The sequence below is a fragment of the Lytechinus variegatus genome, chromosome 2, assembly GCF_018143015.1.
Source record: "Lytechinus variegatus isolate NC3 chromosome 2, Lvar_3.0, whole genome shotgun sequence".
Lineage (NCBI taxonomy): Eukaryota > Metazoa > Echinodermata > Echinoidea > Temnopleuroida > Toxopneustidae > Lytechinus > Lytechinus variegatus.
The window spans coordinates 76,211,091-76,229,038 of record NC_054741.1 but is presented as its reverse complement, the minus strand read 5'-3'; the positions used below and the strand labels follow the sequence as shown (position 1 = coordinate 76,229,038).

Sequence of the window (17,948 nt, the reverse complement as noted above, 5' to 3'; positions counted from 1 at the left end):
AAATATATGTATACAAATATACATATGAAGGTTATATTTGACATTTTCAGAGTTCAGTCTAATTATCCTGAAAGTGATTATCAATTCAACACAAGTAATACAATGATAAAAGTCAATTATGTCATACCTTTGCAAACAGCTATAGACATTATGCCAAACACAACTTTTATTATTACTTAAGACACATACATATTATTTACAGTGTGTACAATTGTTTATATTTCATAATGATTAACAATAATGTATTATGAATTTTAAATTCTTGTGCAATTTTCTTTGAATCTTCATTTATTAAACCAAAATGAATTGAATAAGTGAATCATCTAATTACAAAGAAACACACCAGTATGAAGTAGTTGATGTTGACATACCTGTACCATAGGACATGATCTTCTCTATGATCTGATTCTTGACACTAGGAGTAAGAGGTATCTTGGTTGATCCAATCCTCAAGCTGTTACATCTCTCAAGGATCCCTTCAGGTGCACCCTACAAATAAACAGTCACTAAGTTAAAATCCATCCATTCAATGTCCATTTTTCATTTATCCACTCATTTAGTTATTCAGAAATATCCTACTTTATAATTGGTGTAAGAAAAGAACCCAGTTTTCTGTGATGCAGATAACAGAAGTTTCTCAGAATAAATTTCCTTTAAATCTAGATCTATATATTGAAACTTTCACATTATACTATATTTCCAAATCTCTAATAAAACAAGTCGAGCAATGAAATTGATCGTCCCGGCAGGATTTCTAAATATTTTTGGTCTGTGATATTATAATCCCTCTGCATGAGTGCAGCCATTTTGTTCTTTTTGTTCTGTTGCTTTGTTTGTTTGCTATTTTAGTTACTGCACTGCTGAGATGCCACAGAGTGGCACCCCCAAAATTATAAATCGCCAAATGAACACAAGAGCTTAGCCTCTCACCTTAACAAACATCTTATTTCCCTTCTCCTGACCACCCTTGGATGGTGAACAGTAGACGCTCATGGATTTCCTATCTCTGCTAAACTCCAAAGTGACCTCCTTGTTGTAACGTGACAGAAGAGCCTGATTGCAAGCATTGGAGAGCTGAGCCTTGGACAACCTTGATAGGTCAGTACCTAGGATGTTCATCTTCTCTACCAGGACAGTCAGGGCTGTCTCAGTTGCCTCACCAACCTTCTCATACACATCCTTGGCCTGATTGAAAACAGTAATAATAACAAACATGATGATAATGGGAAATTTTTGTTTTCATGTGACTTTAATCCCTTGGTGCTGGACCTTTTGATCTGTAATTGCCCAACAATCAGAAATAGTAAGAGCCAACCTCAGCAACGAGGAATTCACATGTTCAGCAGATGAATGAAGAACAAACACTGTGATAGGAATAATCATCATTGGCTGGCTTATAATACAAATCTCTCCAGTGGGTTATATGATCTGCATACATTTCTAACATCCATTCAGTAGTCCATTCCCTAACAGTTGAAATCAATTGCCCATGTTTAACAGCTGTAGACCAATCAAATTCTGTAATGAATTCTCCTTCACTCATAAATTAAGTGGGTTGATGCACCAGAAGGTGAAACAATAGCTGAAATAAATAAATTGAGTTAAAATTGATTGACTTCATTGATCAACAGCTTTCAAAACATTGATTTCAGTCATTCATAAATCCCTCCCAAATGATTTAATATAATGTAACATTGCGAAAAGAAATACTAATCAAAATGACCGGTTCTTCTTTCCTGACAGTACAACTATTTGAGAATGGCTACCAAGTACAACATTAGACTAAACCGTAAACTTGACCTGACCTTTCAGAGACCAAAGGCTAAATCTTAGAAAGTTATTTTTGGACCCTAATAGTGTCCAACCCCTAATATATCCTACCTCATTATAGTCTATAGCTGAATCATTGCACATAGCACATATAGTGGCTAGCTCTGGTAATGCTGCATACTGTGAAAGATCAGCTCTCCTACCATCAATGAACCTAAATAGAAAAACAATAATTTATGAACATTTTAGAAAATATCTGGTACATAAACTTGTGTTCGATAATATAACTAATTTGGTTGCCTAATAAACCCAGATGGAAATGCCTAATCACATATTGAATGATGAGAAAAATAAGCCACTTCAATAAAAAATGTTTCAAAGTAAAACAATATTGACCTGTATTTTATGGTTAGTAACATTCAGGTTGACAATGGATCCTAGAGCTCACATTGACACTGATTGCATTATTCATCTGATCTTGTATCAATTTCTAAGCTTTCTGTATCTTATATCTTTTAAAAAAAATTCTGTACTGTGAAATGTGTTTTTCATGAAAAAAAGACCCAATTATTGATCAAATACCAAGTACTCTAATCATAAGTGCCAAAAATGTAACTGAATTTGGGAGATAAGTTTGTACAATGTTATGCATTCAAAGTCAACCTCAGAAACGAGGAATTCATTTGATCAGCAAATATTCTCAAAAAGAGAATACTCTGATAGGGAATAATCATCACAGGCTGACTTCATATAAATCTAACATCCATACTGACATACATGATGTATTACTGACTCTATTATTCCTCGAGACATTCACATATAAAGTTGATTTAATAATACCGACGACAGAAGGGAATGGTTTATTATTTAAATGTAGAGAGTAATTTTGATTTTAAAATGTCACACTGCTCTCGGAACATAAAGTGATATATGGTACTTCTTGGACAATAACTTTGAGAAAATTGACCATATAATTTTTAGGGAATGGTGTTAAATTACCATCAATACAATCACAATGCAGTATTTACCATACCCTGTACATTATCAATTAATGGCAAGGTCCTTTTGGGATCATTTAGCAGTTAATTAAATTCGGCAGAATGATATATCAAGAGGGCATATGCATTCAATAACGCTCATTATCACCCGTATCAGACATCTGAGCTGGTCATTTACAAAACCGTATTGCCCTAGATTCATAAATATCGGGAAGGGATATAGGTATATTATTTGTATTTTCCTCGGTCTCAATGCGCATATTTACTTTGCATGCAGAGACGACGCAAAATATACCTTTGTATTTTCCCTGGTCTCACATCCGGGCATTTGAGGATGCGTATAAAGAGATACGCTTCATAAGGATCTGCGCGCCAACAATATACGTCATAATAAAGACATCACTGGATCCAAGCGCTTGCAAGTACGTCATAATGGTAAAGTGCAGAGCCTAGACCCTTATATTAACAAGACACAATATAACTATTTTAAAAAGAAATATCACCATTATCACGATTTTTGCTCTAGATATCTGATTTGGATGATAATAAAAATATTGACTGGCTCTTCTTTCGGGGAACATCAAATATATTGCCCTTAAAAGACCCATATTGCCCTCGTCTAAAGACTCGGGCCAATATGATTCTTTTGCTGGCAATATATTTGATGTTCCCCTCAAGGCCAGTCAATATTATATAAGTATAATGATGATTATTCTAATGCTATTGTGAAAACATTGATTGGGTCATTTAAAAAAACCACATCATACTAAATTGTAAGAACTATTAATGTGGATAATGACTTACTCTTAGGGGAATGCACTCTCATATTTACAGTCTACAATTAAATTGTCAACCTAAAAGGAATCAAACTTACACATCACCCTTGGGTTCATAGGTAACACCACTGACTGTGAATTCATGGAAACTTGCAGTATCACCCTGTGCATCCTTCAATAAAAAGAACTGCAAGAAAAAGAAACAAAGATTTGACAAACATGATTTGAGTTTTCTAAGCGCAATATAAAAAAGAATATTATTTTAGGTACGCCACTAGCTACCTGGATGACAATCTTTTATACAAACTTACAGTATATAAATTCAATTGTCAAAGCTGGTGATTAAGTATTGTGATATTTCTTACTCTTCGTTCTCTCTACCCAACCTGATGGTGACCTATACAACATTATTAAAAAAATGGTATGAGAATGGTGGAACTACTTGCACCCCAAACCAAGTTTACAATAGAGATACTATTTCCACACTGGCTGTACCAAACAGGGCCAATGTAACTAGGAACTGAACACAGTGGCAATTTACATTGACTCATTTACAGTTTACAAGGGCTCTTCTGAACGTTTGGGAAGATCTATTGCCCTTTGCCCTGGTGTATATCTTTTCAGACCTCCAAATCATATTTCAAATCCAAATATAGCATTCCATACCCTTGATGCAGACATCTGGTTGGTGGTGAGAGTACCAGTCTTATCGGAGCAGATGACAGAGGTACACCCCAAAGTCTCAACAGAGGGCAGGCTCCTGACGATAGCGTTCTTCTTTGCCATTCGCCTTGTTCCTGAAGGAGAAAAGAAAGATATATTGGTATTCAAATTGAAGAGGTATCGTCACAGTGTAGGTGCTATAAAGATTTGCACTAATGGCTTTTAATAGTTGAAATCCCATAGTTTTTAGGGTATATTTGTGTTAGTGCCTTATATTCTTATGGAAAGGTTTAGACCATGAAAAATGTCTAAATATTCCTGTTTACAATACATCACAAGAAGAATGGGGATTAAAATTATTCCCAACTGAATTCTGTGATTCAGAAAGACTCTGGCCATTTATCATCTTACCAGCAAAGAAAATCTTTTTCTAGGAATATATTTTCCTTTAGAAAAATATATGAACATTTGATGAATATCATGCAGAGAATTTAAATTCCATAAAAAGTTAAAAAGACAAGGCACATTAGAATCAAGCCAGTCTCAGTAACAAGGAATGAAATCATCAGCAGATATCTGAAGGGGAATCAATTAAACATCATTGACTGGCTAAACAAGGAGTGGTAATCACCTCCAAATCAGGCGAGTCTTTGAATGTTAAACAAGGAAAATGCATCACATGGCCATAGTGGATACATGCGAATGTTTCCCTTAAAAAAACATGTCCAAAATATGATTGAACATCTTATGACTGAGGAATATAAGTCTTTAAGTAATCAAATCACTACAAGATATAATTATTTCAAACTGAAAATTCAACCAGTTTATGGTACATTTTTAAAAAATATTGCTTATGTCTCAAATCAAAATCATCTAGTTTACTCTACCCTTCTCGAGGTCAAAGTTTCTAACAAATGACCAAGATGGTAGTTTACACTAACATAGGTCCTAATTAACAACATCTGAGCCTAAAGGGGGCCATTTCATAAAGCTGTTCGTAAGTTAAGAGCGACTTTAAGATCGACTAGTGATCCTTTCTTAAGTGCTTAACCATTGCCAATTAATATATAATTTACCACAAAAAGGATCATCAGTCGTTCTTAAAGTCGCTCTTAACTTAATGAAAAATTACCAAGGGCATGGATGAGATATTTGCTAACAAATAGCAAAGCTTGTGATCTATAAGGTCAAAAGTATGACCTACAGGGTGGAAGGTAGTGACCTTAGGGTCAAGGGTTATCACTAAAATGATAAAAGGTTACAAGTTATACTGACCCAGGGCAAGACAGGTAGTAATGATAGTAGGTAAACCCTCAGGGATGGCAGCGACAGCGAGAGCTACGGCGATCTTGAAGTAGTAGACAGCACCCTTGACCCAGGAACCTCCATGAGATGGATCTGAGAAGTGACCGATGTTGATGGCCCACACCGTCACACAGATGACAGAGATGACCTGATAGAAAGAAATTGTTTAAAACACCTTAATATGCTGTTCTATATTTCTTAAATATACATGTATGTAAGCTTACAATAGTATTTCGATAAATCAACAAGGAATCAATAAACTATTCTTGGTTTAAAAAAGATTGAAGAAACATTACAAAGGTTGCTGCCAAATCATTTTCATGCAGTATTTTGGGCTTTAAATTCTACCTTTGTTGATAAATATTAAATATTTATCATCATGTTTGTTTGGTATCTTCTATATTCTACATATATATCATCATCAGGAGAGAAATCAGGAAAATATCATTTTCAAAAGATTGTCTGAAGAAAAATATATAGGACCATGCACTTCATTCTTTATCATTGATACAATAACAACCAATGCTGATTGGACTGAGACTATGGAAATAATCAACAGTAACAAGTTCAATCTTAAACATCTCTAATCTTTATCCTTACTTTTGAAAGTTGTTCACCAAATTCATCAAGCTTCTGTGTAAGTGGTGTCTTCTCTGTCTCTGTCTCAACCATCTCTGTACGGATCTTGCCTGTAAAAAAAAAATAAATATACTGCTGCCTAATCATATATAAACTAAAGCTCAGTGCATACATGACTACAGATTGTGTAATCATAACTCACTCAATATTTAAATTTGACCTGTTTCATGTCACAAAATTCTATAATTTTTATAACCCAAAAATATAAACATCTCTACAGCTGACCTGTTATTCTTCTTGGAATAAACTCCTATCTCATTATAGGTGCAATTTAGGGAAAATTTTTCAGGAAAAAAGAACCAAAACAGATGTCATTCCAATTGATCTCTGCACAAAATATGCAGGCAATATCTCCCAATAATACAGATAAACTCTGTATGGTGATGTTCACAATACAGGCAAGCTGAGATGTGAATAAATTTTAAGAGGAATTTTTATTCAAAATCAATACTAAATGAAGTGATAATGATGGTGGAGCATCACATTTTCCATGTATCAATTAACGAAACATCTTATCTAAGATGAAATAGGGGGATCTGGAAGTCATCTTGATACAGTAAGAACTAAGTATTTCTGCCAGGCTATGTTACAATATGCAACAATGGAAATGCATGGATCGTTATCTTCATTACTGTTCTTCAATTCAAAGCACCGTGCAGCATGGAGTGATGATTTTCAAAGATAACTTGCTGCCATGGCAACCTGTAATAAAGTGGTATTTCACTGTGGTCACTGTACTGGTTTAAGTGCTGTATTTTTTCCATCTCTGGCTGCCACTGCCTTTTGAATAATTCAAGACAAAGAGAAGTCTCGTTTGCCCTATTGTTCTTACTTTCTATTCATGTCAAACATATGACAAGAACACACACATTCATACACACAAAGATATATGCACATGGGACTATTCATCCTATTGACTTGAAAAAAACAGCAGAGGGGAGACCTTGTTAATATAGCAAAAACTATCAGCTACAATTGCAAGACAATAATATCCACCTCCCCCTAAAAAAAAACAGCCAAAACATAGTGCCCTTTTCCTTTACAACAGACAATCTATTTGTTCCGCTATGTGGTTTTGTGCAGAGATAATTGCACATTTGCACTAAACAGGCCATTAGTTATATTCAACGTTTACCATTTTTATTACATTAGCTCAATTGTTTTCTCTTCACCTGGTTCTCCAAGGAATAAATATGGGTCAATAACTAATTTCATATGGAAATTAGTTCACAAATATGCATTCCAAGCTTTTTATATCTTATATCACAATATAAAAATTCTCCAGACATATCAATTTCACCACCATAATCACAATCAATGAATAGCAATGCCCCTTTTAATCATTTGTTGAAGTCTGGTTATGAAATGAGGTCTATTTAACCTTTTGGATCTTGATTAATATCCACTAATGCATTCATTGATTAGGAATATTCTGATTATTGCAATGGTTATTAGTTAATAACTGGTCATTAGTTGGTTCAGGGTAGGAAATAATTTTCACTTTTTAGGGGCTACTTTTTCTTTCAAATGAGCATGATTGCTGAATTCTTATAGCAATTTCTTTCATTTTAAAAGCTTTTTTTTTTTAAAGCAACAAGCCATTTAAATTACATGCAACAATAATTATTCTGCTGTATACAGAGTATTATTTTTAAAGATTTTCTTGGATATGGTCTGTGGAAGATCTTAAGGCAACTCTAGAAAAGACAGTTGCCCCAAAGCATGCCATGTGGAGAAGTTTAAGGGAGCTTTGAGCTAGTCATGTAGCGAAATCACAAATTACCCTCACATGTTTCCTACTTTGATTATTATTCAAAGGGGAAGTTCGCCCTAATGATAAGTTAGTTTTTATAAAAGCAGAAAAATTATAGAAAAAAAATACATTGTTGAAGCTTTGATGAAAATGCACAAGGGAATCAGAGTTATGAATATTTTAAGTTGTTAATTTGTGACACCATATGTTAGCAGCACCCCATATTATCACGTGACATAAATTCCCATTTTTAATGGAACATGTATGAAAAATATTTTTCTTACAGAAGGGGATATGAAATGATGTGTCTGATGAAATATAAAATCAGGGCTGCTCTGTGACGTGGTAAAATCATAATTTAAAAAATTCATAACTCTGTAATGCTCTTACAGATTTTCATCATAAAAAGCCTCTTAATTTACTAGATTTTCATCAATCATTTACCAATATTTACTTTACGTTTTCCACTTTCATTACAACTTACCAAATGTCAGGTTGAACTTCCTTTAATACAGAATGAGTTAATTACCTACCATAGAGTTAACTTTTTTAAGGAGCAACGGTGAACCAGTAGTAAGACAGGTATCACCAATTTGTGTAAATAGCTCCCTTATTGTGGCTTTTGCATTTGCGTTAATCCTGACCAGTGTACTCAACACCATGCATTACGAAGTGTTGCTCTTTCAAAGTGAATTAAAACTCCATTCAAAACACTACCATTTTGGGGGGATCTCACATATTGATCAATCTTTATCTTTCCCTGTGCTTCGCATTTGTCGTTTAGTTAAATAATTTTTTTTTCAAGGTTTCAATTTAATCAATTCTCACTTGTTGCCCATGCTCCTTTGTTCTACATAGGAAAAAGTAGTCGACCCGGTACACTGCTCATAATTAACACTGGTGGTGCATGTCACACAAACTGGGGGGAGGGGTCATAGGTTTAAAGACAAGTTGTCAAATGTTCAGTTCCCTGCTTACTTGATAGCAAGTAAATTCTTAGCAGATAAAGTAAAATACCCAATTACTTACCGATCTCTGTAGACAGACCAGTGCCAATGACTACACCATTGCATTTTCCAGCAGCAATATTTGTACCCTGTACAACGAGAAAGAGAGATAATAATGCTTTATGATAGGAAAAATCCATGTTATAACAACCTAGCTGATATCGTACATCATGCTATTTTAATATGCTAATGTGATTGTTGATGAAGGGCTATTACGGATCAGCTTTTCAAATCCATATTTGCAACAAATTGTGAGGTCTTTGGCTACTTAATACAAAATAAATCATTATTCAGACAAAAATCAAAGTTATTTTAAAAGAAAATGCTAGTGAAGCAATACTAAGCATACTGAGCATTTAGCTCATGATTTAAATCATTTTTTCTTCTCAATTTGCAACAGCATGAATCACATACAAAGACAGAAAACAGTTTTCTCTCTGTATAATTCTGGGCTTGTATTTGTACATTCTAAATTCTCATGATAAAAAGGAGAATGAAAGAGGAAAAGTGTTTTGAATAGTTGTTACTTACCGAGAAGAGGATGTTTTTCTTGTCTTGGTTGACAGCCCTTGGGTCTGGAATAAGTTCAACTTGTTTCATTACACTCACTGACTCACCTATGATACAAACCAATAACAACAGTAATGAAGTATGAGGTATACAAACACAATACAAGCATTTTCCCTACGACTGCTCAATAAAGTTTTGTAAAATTCATTAGGCATGTGCACATTATGCGTCTGATAAACTTTAATAGCAAGAGTGGTTTGAATAATATAGATTTTAAAGCATAGTGCTATGAAACTGCCTGAAGCATCATACCCATTCCATGGGATTGCCCCAAAACAATTTAGGCGATATAGCAAAGAGTCAATGATAAGTTGTAAAATTAATTGGAATTTTTTATTGGCCGATAAACTGGTCTTTGATGCTTTCATTTCTGTTTTTACATCAACTTGTACTAAACCTGTTCACAAGAGGTGAATGAAAAGTTCTTTTCTATAGACCAATACAAGCATTACCAGATTAGTTGAACTTTTATTCCTTTAAATTTGATTACTTGTTGATTTTGTTGTTGTTGTCATCTTTCAATATATTTGGACAGAGTTGTCAAGTATATGATTTCAATTTTGCCAATTTCACTATTACTATAAAAAAAAATTAATGATACATTCATATTTTCTTTGGAATTACACAGCTACTTTACTCATTTTAGACCTTTCAGTCATTAATGTGTGACATCTAATTCTTTTAATTGCAAGTGTTGATTGGGTGTTATTTATTACCAATGTCATTAAGAGAAACCAGGATATCTGATTTTTTTAAAAGACAGCATATCAGAGATGAAATCTTTCCCTTAATGGACAAAGAAGTAGGTTATAGAGTGTAAATAGACCCCTGTTAAAATTGAAATGAAAGTGGAAAAATTGTAATTCTTTTGTGTTTAATTTGTCCTTTTTACCATATTTTTTGTGTCTTACTTTGACATAAATTATCTCAGTGTTAACAAAATGGTAGCAAATGATATGGGGGAAAATACTCTTTCACGACAAATGTGGTGGATGTTCACAACGTATCTTTTCATTGAATTTACAATGTTTGAAATGCAAGGGGTTTATTTTACTCACTCAGTACTCAGTAGTGTAATACTGTAAATAGTCCGGGTCATATCACATTTGTAACTAACAGACATTTTTACAAACTTCATAATGCTATTTAATAGCTATTTTCTATTTTAAGGGTAAAAATTTAAACCTAAATGAGTGATTTCAAGGATTGATGCGTTCAAGTACAAGAATATTATTGCTAACTGACTGGACATAGAGAGGTTGAATTAATAATGCAGACAGTGTAACCACTAAAACAAGGTGCAAACACAGTCTAAATTTAATTCATTATCATAGGATTATGACCACTTCTCTGGGTTCCTGCCATATGGAAATGGCTTAATTCAATTGATAGGATTGATTGTTAAAGGGGAAGTTCACGCTGACAAAAAGTTTATTGTAAAAAATAGCAGAAAAATAATGAATATTGCCAAAGGTTTGAAGAAAATCAAAGAATAAACAAGTAATAAATTTTAATAATTTGATTTGTGACATCATATGCAACCAGCTTTCCTACATATCGCATGATGAAAAAAAATCGATGAAATGTCACTACTTCAGAAAATTGAAAATGGTTTTTGCTGTAACTTTAGTATAACAATACACAAATTATGTCACACTCATTCCGAAAAAGAAAACAAGTCATTACAAACCATTGAAAAATTGAAATGTATGCATTTTGCATAATATAACATATGGGGCAGCTGCTTGTTTATGAGAAAAAATACTGCTTTTCAAACTTTTGACTTAAAATAATTCCTTAGCATTGAGAGATGATCAGTTTGACGTTTTAATATTGTCAATAATGTGAAAAGAATGTATAAAACTAATTATTTCATTTCACTTCTTAATGATTCAAATTAATTATCATGTAATTTCCAATATAGATGCTATTCAAGTGTACAATTATGTTTTGTATGACTAATGAATATTTTTTTTTCTTGTAAATGTTACCACACATGTCCAGATTGGGGCCAAGAGACTATGGGCTTGAAAAAATCCCGCTACCCAAATAGCGATTATATCAAAATGTCTACTGTCACGACTACTGTGTGACTAAAAGCTGAATGTAAAGTCTAAAGGTTAGGAAATCAATTCTGGTGTCATTGACTTTTACTAAGAGTGCATTTACACAGCTATTAACAAGGACCCTGAAAGTAGAATGTGCAGCGGTATTGCCAAAACATACATGTGAAGATATCTTCTCCTGATGTGAACATATTCGCATCAATTGAAGAAATGATGGTTGTGGTATTTCACTCACTTTGAAACACAACAACCTTGTGTGGTTACACAAATGAGGTATCCAAGTGAGTTTAAGTGTAAGAGTGAGGAAAAGACAGAGCTATGGGTGAGAGAGTGAGGGGGTAGAGAGACAGACATATACAGAGAAGCAAAATAAGGGGAAGGGAATGCAGGGATAGTAAAAAAATAATCTTGAAAAAAAACTGTAACATATTTCTCGGCTCTCTTTCCCTGGATTGTACATAAGTACAGGGATAGTAGAAAAATAATCTTAAAAAATAAAAAACTGCAACATATTTCTTGGCTCTCTTTCTTTGGATTTTATAAAGTGGAGATAAGCCTCTTTGTCACTGGATTCACATTTCAGTCATATTAAACTTACCACTACCAGTAGAATTACATATTCCCTAGCTGTTATTTACAAGCCGAGTAAATCATTCAAGCAATTTGATTTTACTTGAAGTAGAGCAACTGTTTCAATATCAGGACTATCCATCCTAAAGCACTCTCCGGAATAGGAATTCACACGGCAGCTCATAAACCCTTCCCATGCTACATTGTAAGATGTTTTATAGCAAGGAGAAAACTCTGTTTCTTAGCAACAGGATGCCAGCTGTGACCTTTGAATTGTTTCATTATGAATGAAGTGCAACCACGATAATTTGTACAAGTGAATGCAAGACCCCATAAATCCTAGATAGTAGTATTATTAATGAAGTAATTTTGTTTTTACATACATGTATTTGAACATTGATTACTATTTTTAATCATGGCTCCTTATGACTTGACTAGGAATTCTGGGCTTGTGTATTGGAAACCAACCTACAAACAAGCTAGTTGTGATGTTTTTGTAATTTTTAACAGGAAGCAAAGTACAGGAAATAAAATACATATAGTTAAGAGGATACTTGCTCGTTAGGTGCAAAACAAGCAATCTGTCATTTTGCCTGTAAAGCCAATGTGCGATATATCCAAGTTCAGACTGGACATTTAGCACTAATTTTGGGCAACACCTACCCCTCCCTCCTGTTAAAATTAATTGAATTTGAAAGAATTGATCCCAGAGTGATGAAGTGGGCTTTTAATTGAACAGAAACCAACAAAAATGCTTTGAGGAGGGGTAGGAGGGAAGGAAGGAAATGAAGGGGGTAGGGATAAAGAGGAACGGAAACGAAGGGTGGGAGAGAAATTTGAGATGTAGGAAGAGAATGAAGGGGTAGGGAGGAAGGTGATCAGATACAGTTGGAGAGGAGATAATCATGGTAATGAGAGAGAAAGTGAAGGATAGGGAAGGGAAGGTAATAAGAGGGGAAATGGAAAGGAGAGATAAGGAGAGAGTGAAGGGAATGGGGAAGAGGGATAGGGAAGGGAAATAGGAAGGAGTGGTAGAATTAAGATTGGTAGGAAAGGGAAGGTTAAAGGGAGGGTAAGGGAAAGGATATGAGAGAAATAGAATAACTTACCAGTGAGGAGAGCTTGGTCTACCCTTAGAGTAGTGGACTTGATATTAGTGATACGGACATCAGCTGGAATTTTGTCACCAACTACATGAAAGAAAACCAGAAATAAATTTTCTCATGAATATTATGCATTATCATACGAATATATCACTGGACCAATATATGCATACAAATTTTCACAAATGGTTTCGTTCCTTTTGCAGTGATGAGATGTTGGGAGAGAAGTTGAGAACATGAACATCAATGCATGAATTTCAAACTAATCCAGGACTATACCATACTTTGGGTCCTGTAACACAAAAGTTTGCGATTAATTGTACACTTGATTTTTATGATTGATTGTACATTGTAGTCATTGCAATCAATTGTTTTTAAAAAATATGTTTAAAAATCATTGCCAAGCTTGGTGTTATAGGCCCCTGGTACGTACACTACTGAATGTATTCACATGAAATTCATAAGGCGTACTATAATGTACATTAATTCCACACAATAAATTCTCAATTGATAATTCCTCACTCATGGACTGGTTTTTCTAATGGAAAACAAAATTGTTCTTTCTGAATGTGTAACCTTGGTATGTATTAAAGCGATACTCCATGTGATTGCACGGCTCATTCAACAGGCTTTTAATGATGTAAATTACTTGTAAAATTTTCAATCTAAACCTATCAGTTAAGGTTGTCAGACAACTTTCTTTGTTTTCATTGGTCGAGAACCCCTGTATGTTACTATGGCAATTGTCGGATGAAAAAACTGACAATTTATAATACAGTCCTTTAGATCAGCACATGCTTTAAATCATGGAGCCTAAAGTGAATATTCTCCATACCAACATGCCCTGGTGAAGGTTTATCCTCACTGAGCAATGGAAACAGGATTTTTTTTTTAATTGTGGTCGTATTCAAGGAGAGTAGATTGATTGAGCAACTTGGTCTGATATACCGTGTTTACACATCGACTCGGCTCGGGTGTTGAATCCGCGAGCTGGGTTGAACACTGCGAAGAAGGCATCAGAGATCGCGTTTATACGTACATATAAAAAGGCGAGTTCAACACGGCTCACGGATCTCGAACGGAAGAAGAATTATGACGTCGCAAATTAAACGCGGGAAATTCACCGCCGGAATCGAATCTTGTCCGTGCGAACAACAACAATGCCAAAAGTGAAAGCGCGCGCAGTGACCTGGTCAAGAGAGTTCGACACGGCTTTCTGTTTACACACGAAAAAATTGCCGAGTCTGACTCGGCTCGCGGGTTGAAACCTACGATTTTGGCGGATCAAAAAGCTGTGTTCGACACAGCTCGCCGATCACACTGATCGCGTTTACACAGCATAAAATTGCCGTGTTGAGCACGGCTCGCGTGTCGAACCCCCGAGCCGTGTCACTGTGTAAACACGGTAATAATGAACCATCCATAGATTATGATACTACATGTACAATCTCCAGTTATCACATAGGCTGCATGTATTTGCTTTGTCTGTCACACCTCCACTCAACATTATCAAACCAGAAAAACAAACTTCCAGAAAAACAAAGTCAAGATTATATTCCATTCTATAGTAGTATGTTATAATATACTACCATGAATGCAAAGCCTATTCAGAAAGACATGCATGTAATTACCTCCTTTTTCAATGCGTATTGAAACCAAGGATATTTGTATGTGTATACGGATTTTATTTCCAGGGTGGAAAAGAATTGCATAATTTTTTTTTCTTAACTCTGTATATTCCTTAATTAGAAGAAAAAATATGTATACAATAATCCACAATGAATGAATTCCAATGTTGTCCTTTATCTTGTATATATATTGTATTTTTCTATATCACCACAATTGTAATCTTACAATGTATCTTATATTGTGGATTGCTCTATTTTGATCATACTCTAACATCATCGTAGAAACACATAGGCCAACATATAAAATTGATTTTGAGTTCATTTCATTTCTGAAATCATGCTTATTTCCTTTGAAAATATTTTATATATTTCCTTTTGATAATTTAGAAGTAAAAGCAACAAAATATTAGCCTTTCCAAACTAAACCAGTTATAAAAGCTGAATATGATTTCCCCTTCAGTCACTAGGCATATAGAAGCTCCCTTTAAAAAAGCGAGATTGATCATAATGTGACGCATTAGCATTGACCGACTTGCTCCAGTATAATCATTATCTCATGAACTCATCTCAATCTATGCATTCTTCAGTTTGGTAACACAACCCAGCTGCAGAAATGCCCAACATCATCATGTTTGAGCAGTAGGATCCATGGTTTGAGGTAGCCTTTCAGACTAGGGCTTTTTGTGTGGTATTTTTTGGTGATAATAAAAATAAAAGGCGGTTATTCAATCTGAGCAATTTGATTTCAAATGAAGGTGGTGAACCCAATCTCCAACCCTGTGATCTTGGCACAAATAATCATTAATCTTTCTCTCTTTCTCTCTTTCATTGGTATGTCATATCATTCTGGGTAGAAACTGTCATGGACTTATCAGCCCTCAACACAATTTTCTCCAATATATTTCCTTTTCAAGTTAGAAAATGTAAGTGTAAAAGACAAACTTTATCAAATTTCATGAATAATATTCATCATTGCATTAAAAAGAAATCTGCTCTGAAACATGTATAGTGCTGTTCAAATTTGATCATCAGAATCATGCTAAAACAAGATGTGAACAGACACAGACTCAAGAAGAGAAGACATTCTTGGCATACTATATCTGCAAGGGGGGTTAACATGCACAAGGGACATGTCTCCTTTCAAAATGACCATCCTATAGAGACACATCTTCACCACATGGAGTCAACTAGATCTGCTTCATTTGCATCGAAGTCAGCTTGGCTAACACTCTAAATTTTGGAACTGATTTAGACCACAAAATTACCGGTACTGTGATGGTTTCAACATGACAATGGCCTACATGTACAAATCAGCTTCATCTGTATTCCTTCATTCGTGTGCTACATGTATAGGCCTACATGACTCAAGCTAATAAAATTCAAAGTAGAGGAAATCAATACTCCAGTTGAATATTTGTAAATTGACTAAATTCTCCTCAATTATATTAAATGTGTACAGATTACCACTTGAAACTGAAGATTAAGAAAAGTATAATTTCAATTTGTAATAACTAATATATTTATTCTAGATAGCAGTAAATGTATACCGCATCTAATAATTTTGTCTGTGCAAATGTCACCCCTGTTTACTGTTTAGAGAACATACATGTACAACCACACAAACTAGAATAATTCAGACTGATTCATTCCGAAATCAATGCAACAGGTCTATTAATATGAAGCCTAGATACAGGTACCTTTAAAAAAATCTAAGCCTAGAGGATACAGTGGAATGAGTGGATACATGTATTCAGTAATTCAATTCATTCTGAATAACAAAGAAAATCTAACTCTCTTAATGTGTTTTTAGTCATGCTTCAAGTTCAAAGTCAAGCAATGAAACATACTATACTTCACCAATCATTATCATTCATTACCAATCACTATATGTGCATAAACATCACTCCTTGTGTACATAAACCTGCATAGTTGTCAATAATCTCATACATGTGTAAATGTGTGCAAATTTCATTGATTGATCACTGTAAAACCAACATAGGACCCTTGTGCAATATAAATATTCATTTTCCACATTTGACACATGTTTCTAATGGAAGATCAGACAGGGAAAATACATTTTCTTCACACTGAACAGCCCAATGATGGAAAGATGTACATGAAAAGGAAAAAAGAAATATTCAAAGAAGTAACGATCCAACTCTCCAAAAACCAACACTCAGACCATTGAAATACCCTGGGAACCACTACACCTTGGCAACACAAAGGGTTCGGTTCTCCTGATGACATCAATGCTACCATGGCAACCATTCCTGCTCGAGTGGTAGTGCTGGTGGTGGTAGATTACAACAATGGTTGGTTGTCTATTTTGGGACCCGGCCTTATTTTTTGTTCTGGTTTTATGGAGTCTCAGTTTCCTTTAATAAGCAATAGCATAGTTTGTGAGCAGTACAGGAATAAACCTCTACTCTGGCTTACATTGTGCTATGTATGTACAGACAAACTTGCAAATTGACTGGATGTTTTTGTGCTGACTTGCAATGGTGAACTAGAACATAGAACTAGCACACATGCATGTAATATAGAATCTACAAGTTTACAAATCAACCCAGAGTTATGAGATCCAATTTGTAATATAAATGACAAGATTTTGTGGTCCCCCTAAAACAAAAAGCCAATAAAAAAATCAAAAAGTCGCTTTTATAGACAAATATGATAATTTCATTATCATTTAAAACAACTCTAAAAGACACCACCAATATATCAATTTCAAAAACCATGAGAAACAAGTCCAAACTGGCAGACTATCCATCATACTAAAAGGTATACAACTCATGTACATGTATGCACTTGCTAGCTACCTTGTACAAGATACATATCGAATATGCACTGAGAGTTCATAATGGGTTTCCAACCCAAGCTGCATTGCCATGGTAACCATTTGTATACAGAGTAGTGAGAGTAGATGCAAGCAGAATATGTTTAACCACTAAGGAATATGTTGGCCACCAACGTCTCCTTCAATAATCAATTTACTTGCTTCTCTCTTTTCCCAACCTCTACTCTTTCAATTGCTCCCCCACCCACTCATTCACTGTTTTTTCTCAATGAAAAAAAAACTACAATATCAAATGCACTGAGG

At 34.5% G+C, this 17,948-nt stretch overlaps 1 protein-coding gene across 2 annotated transcripts in view; it reads right to left on the bottom strand.

The window, feature by feature from the left end:
* LOC121409065 (calcium-transporting ATPase sarcoplasmic/endoplasmic reticulum type-like) overlaps positions 1 to 17,948 on the bottom strand; it is a 67,289-nt gene that overhangs the window by 19,423 nt on the left and 29,918 nt on the right. For both annotated transcript variants that reach the window (XM_041600864.1, XM_041600863.1), the window contains exons 6-15: positions 13,227 to 13,307; positions 9,443 to 9,528; positions 8,934 to 9,000; positions 6,113 to 6,201; positions 5,483 to 5,660; positions 4,211 to 4,341; positions 3,643 to 3,731; positions 1,882 to 1,984; positions 931 to 1,185; positions 372 to 489 (exon numbers count right to left, since the gene is read on the bottom strand). In XM_041600864.1, the coding sequence (XP_041456798.1) occupies positions 372 to 489; positions 931 to 1,185; positions 1,882 to 1,984; positions 3,643 to 3,731; positions 4,211 to 4,341; positions 5,483 to 5,660; positions 6,113 to 6,201; positions 8,934 to 9,000; positions 9,443 to 9,528; positions 13,227 to 13,307 (1,197 nt within the window). The remainder of the gene's footprint in view (positions 1 to 371; positions 490 to 930; positions 1,186 to 1,881; positions 1,985 to 3,642; positions 3,732 to 4,210; positions 4,342 to 5,482; positions 5,661 to 6,112; positions 6,202 to 8,933; positions 9,001 to 9,442; positions 9,529 to 13,226; positions 13,308 to 17,948) is intronic.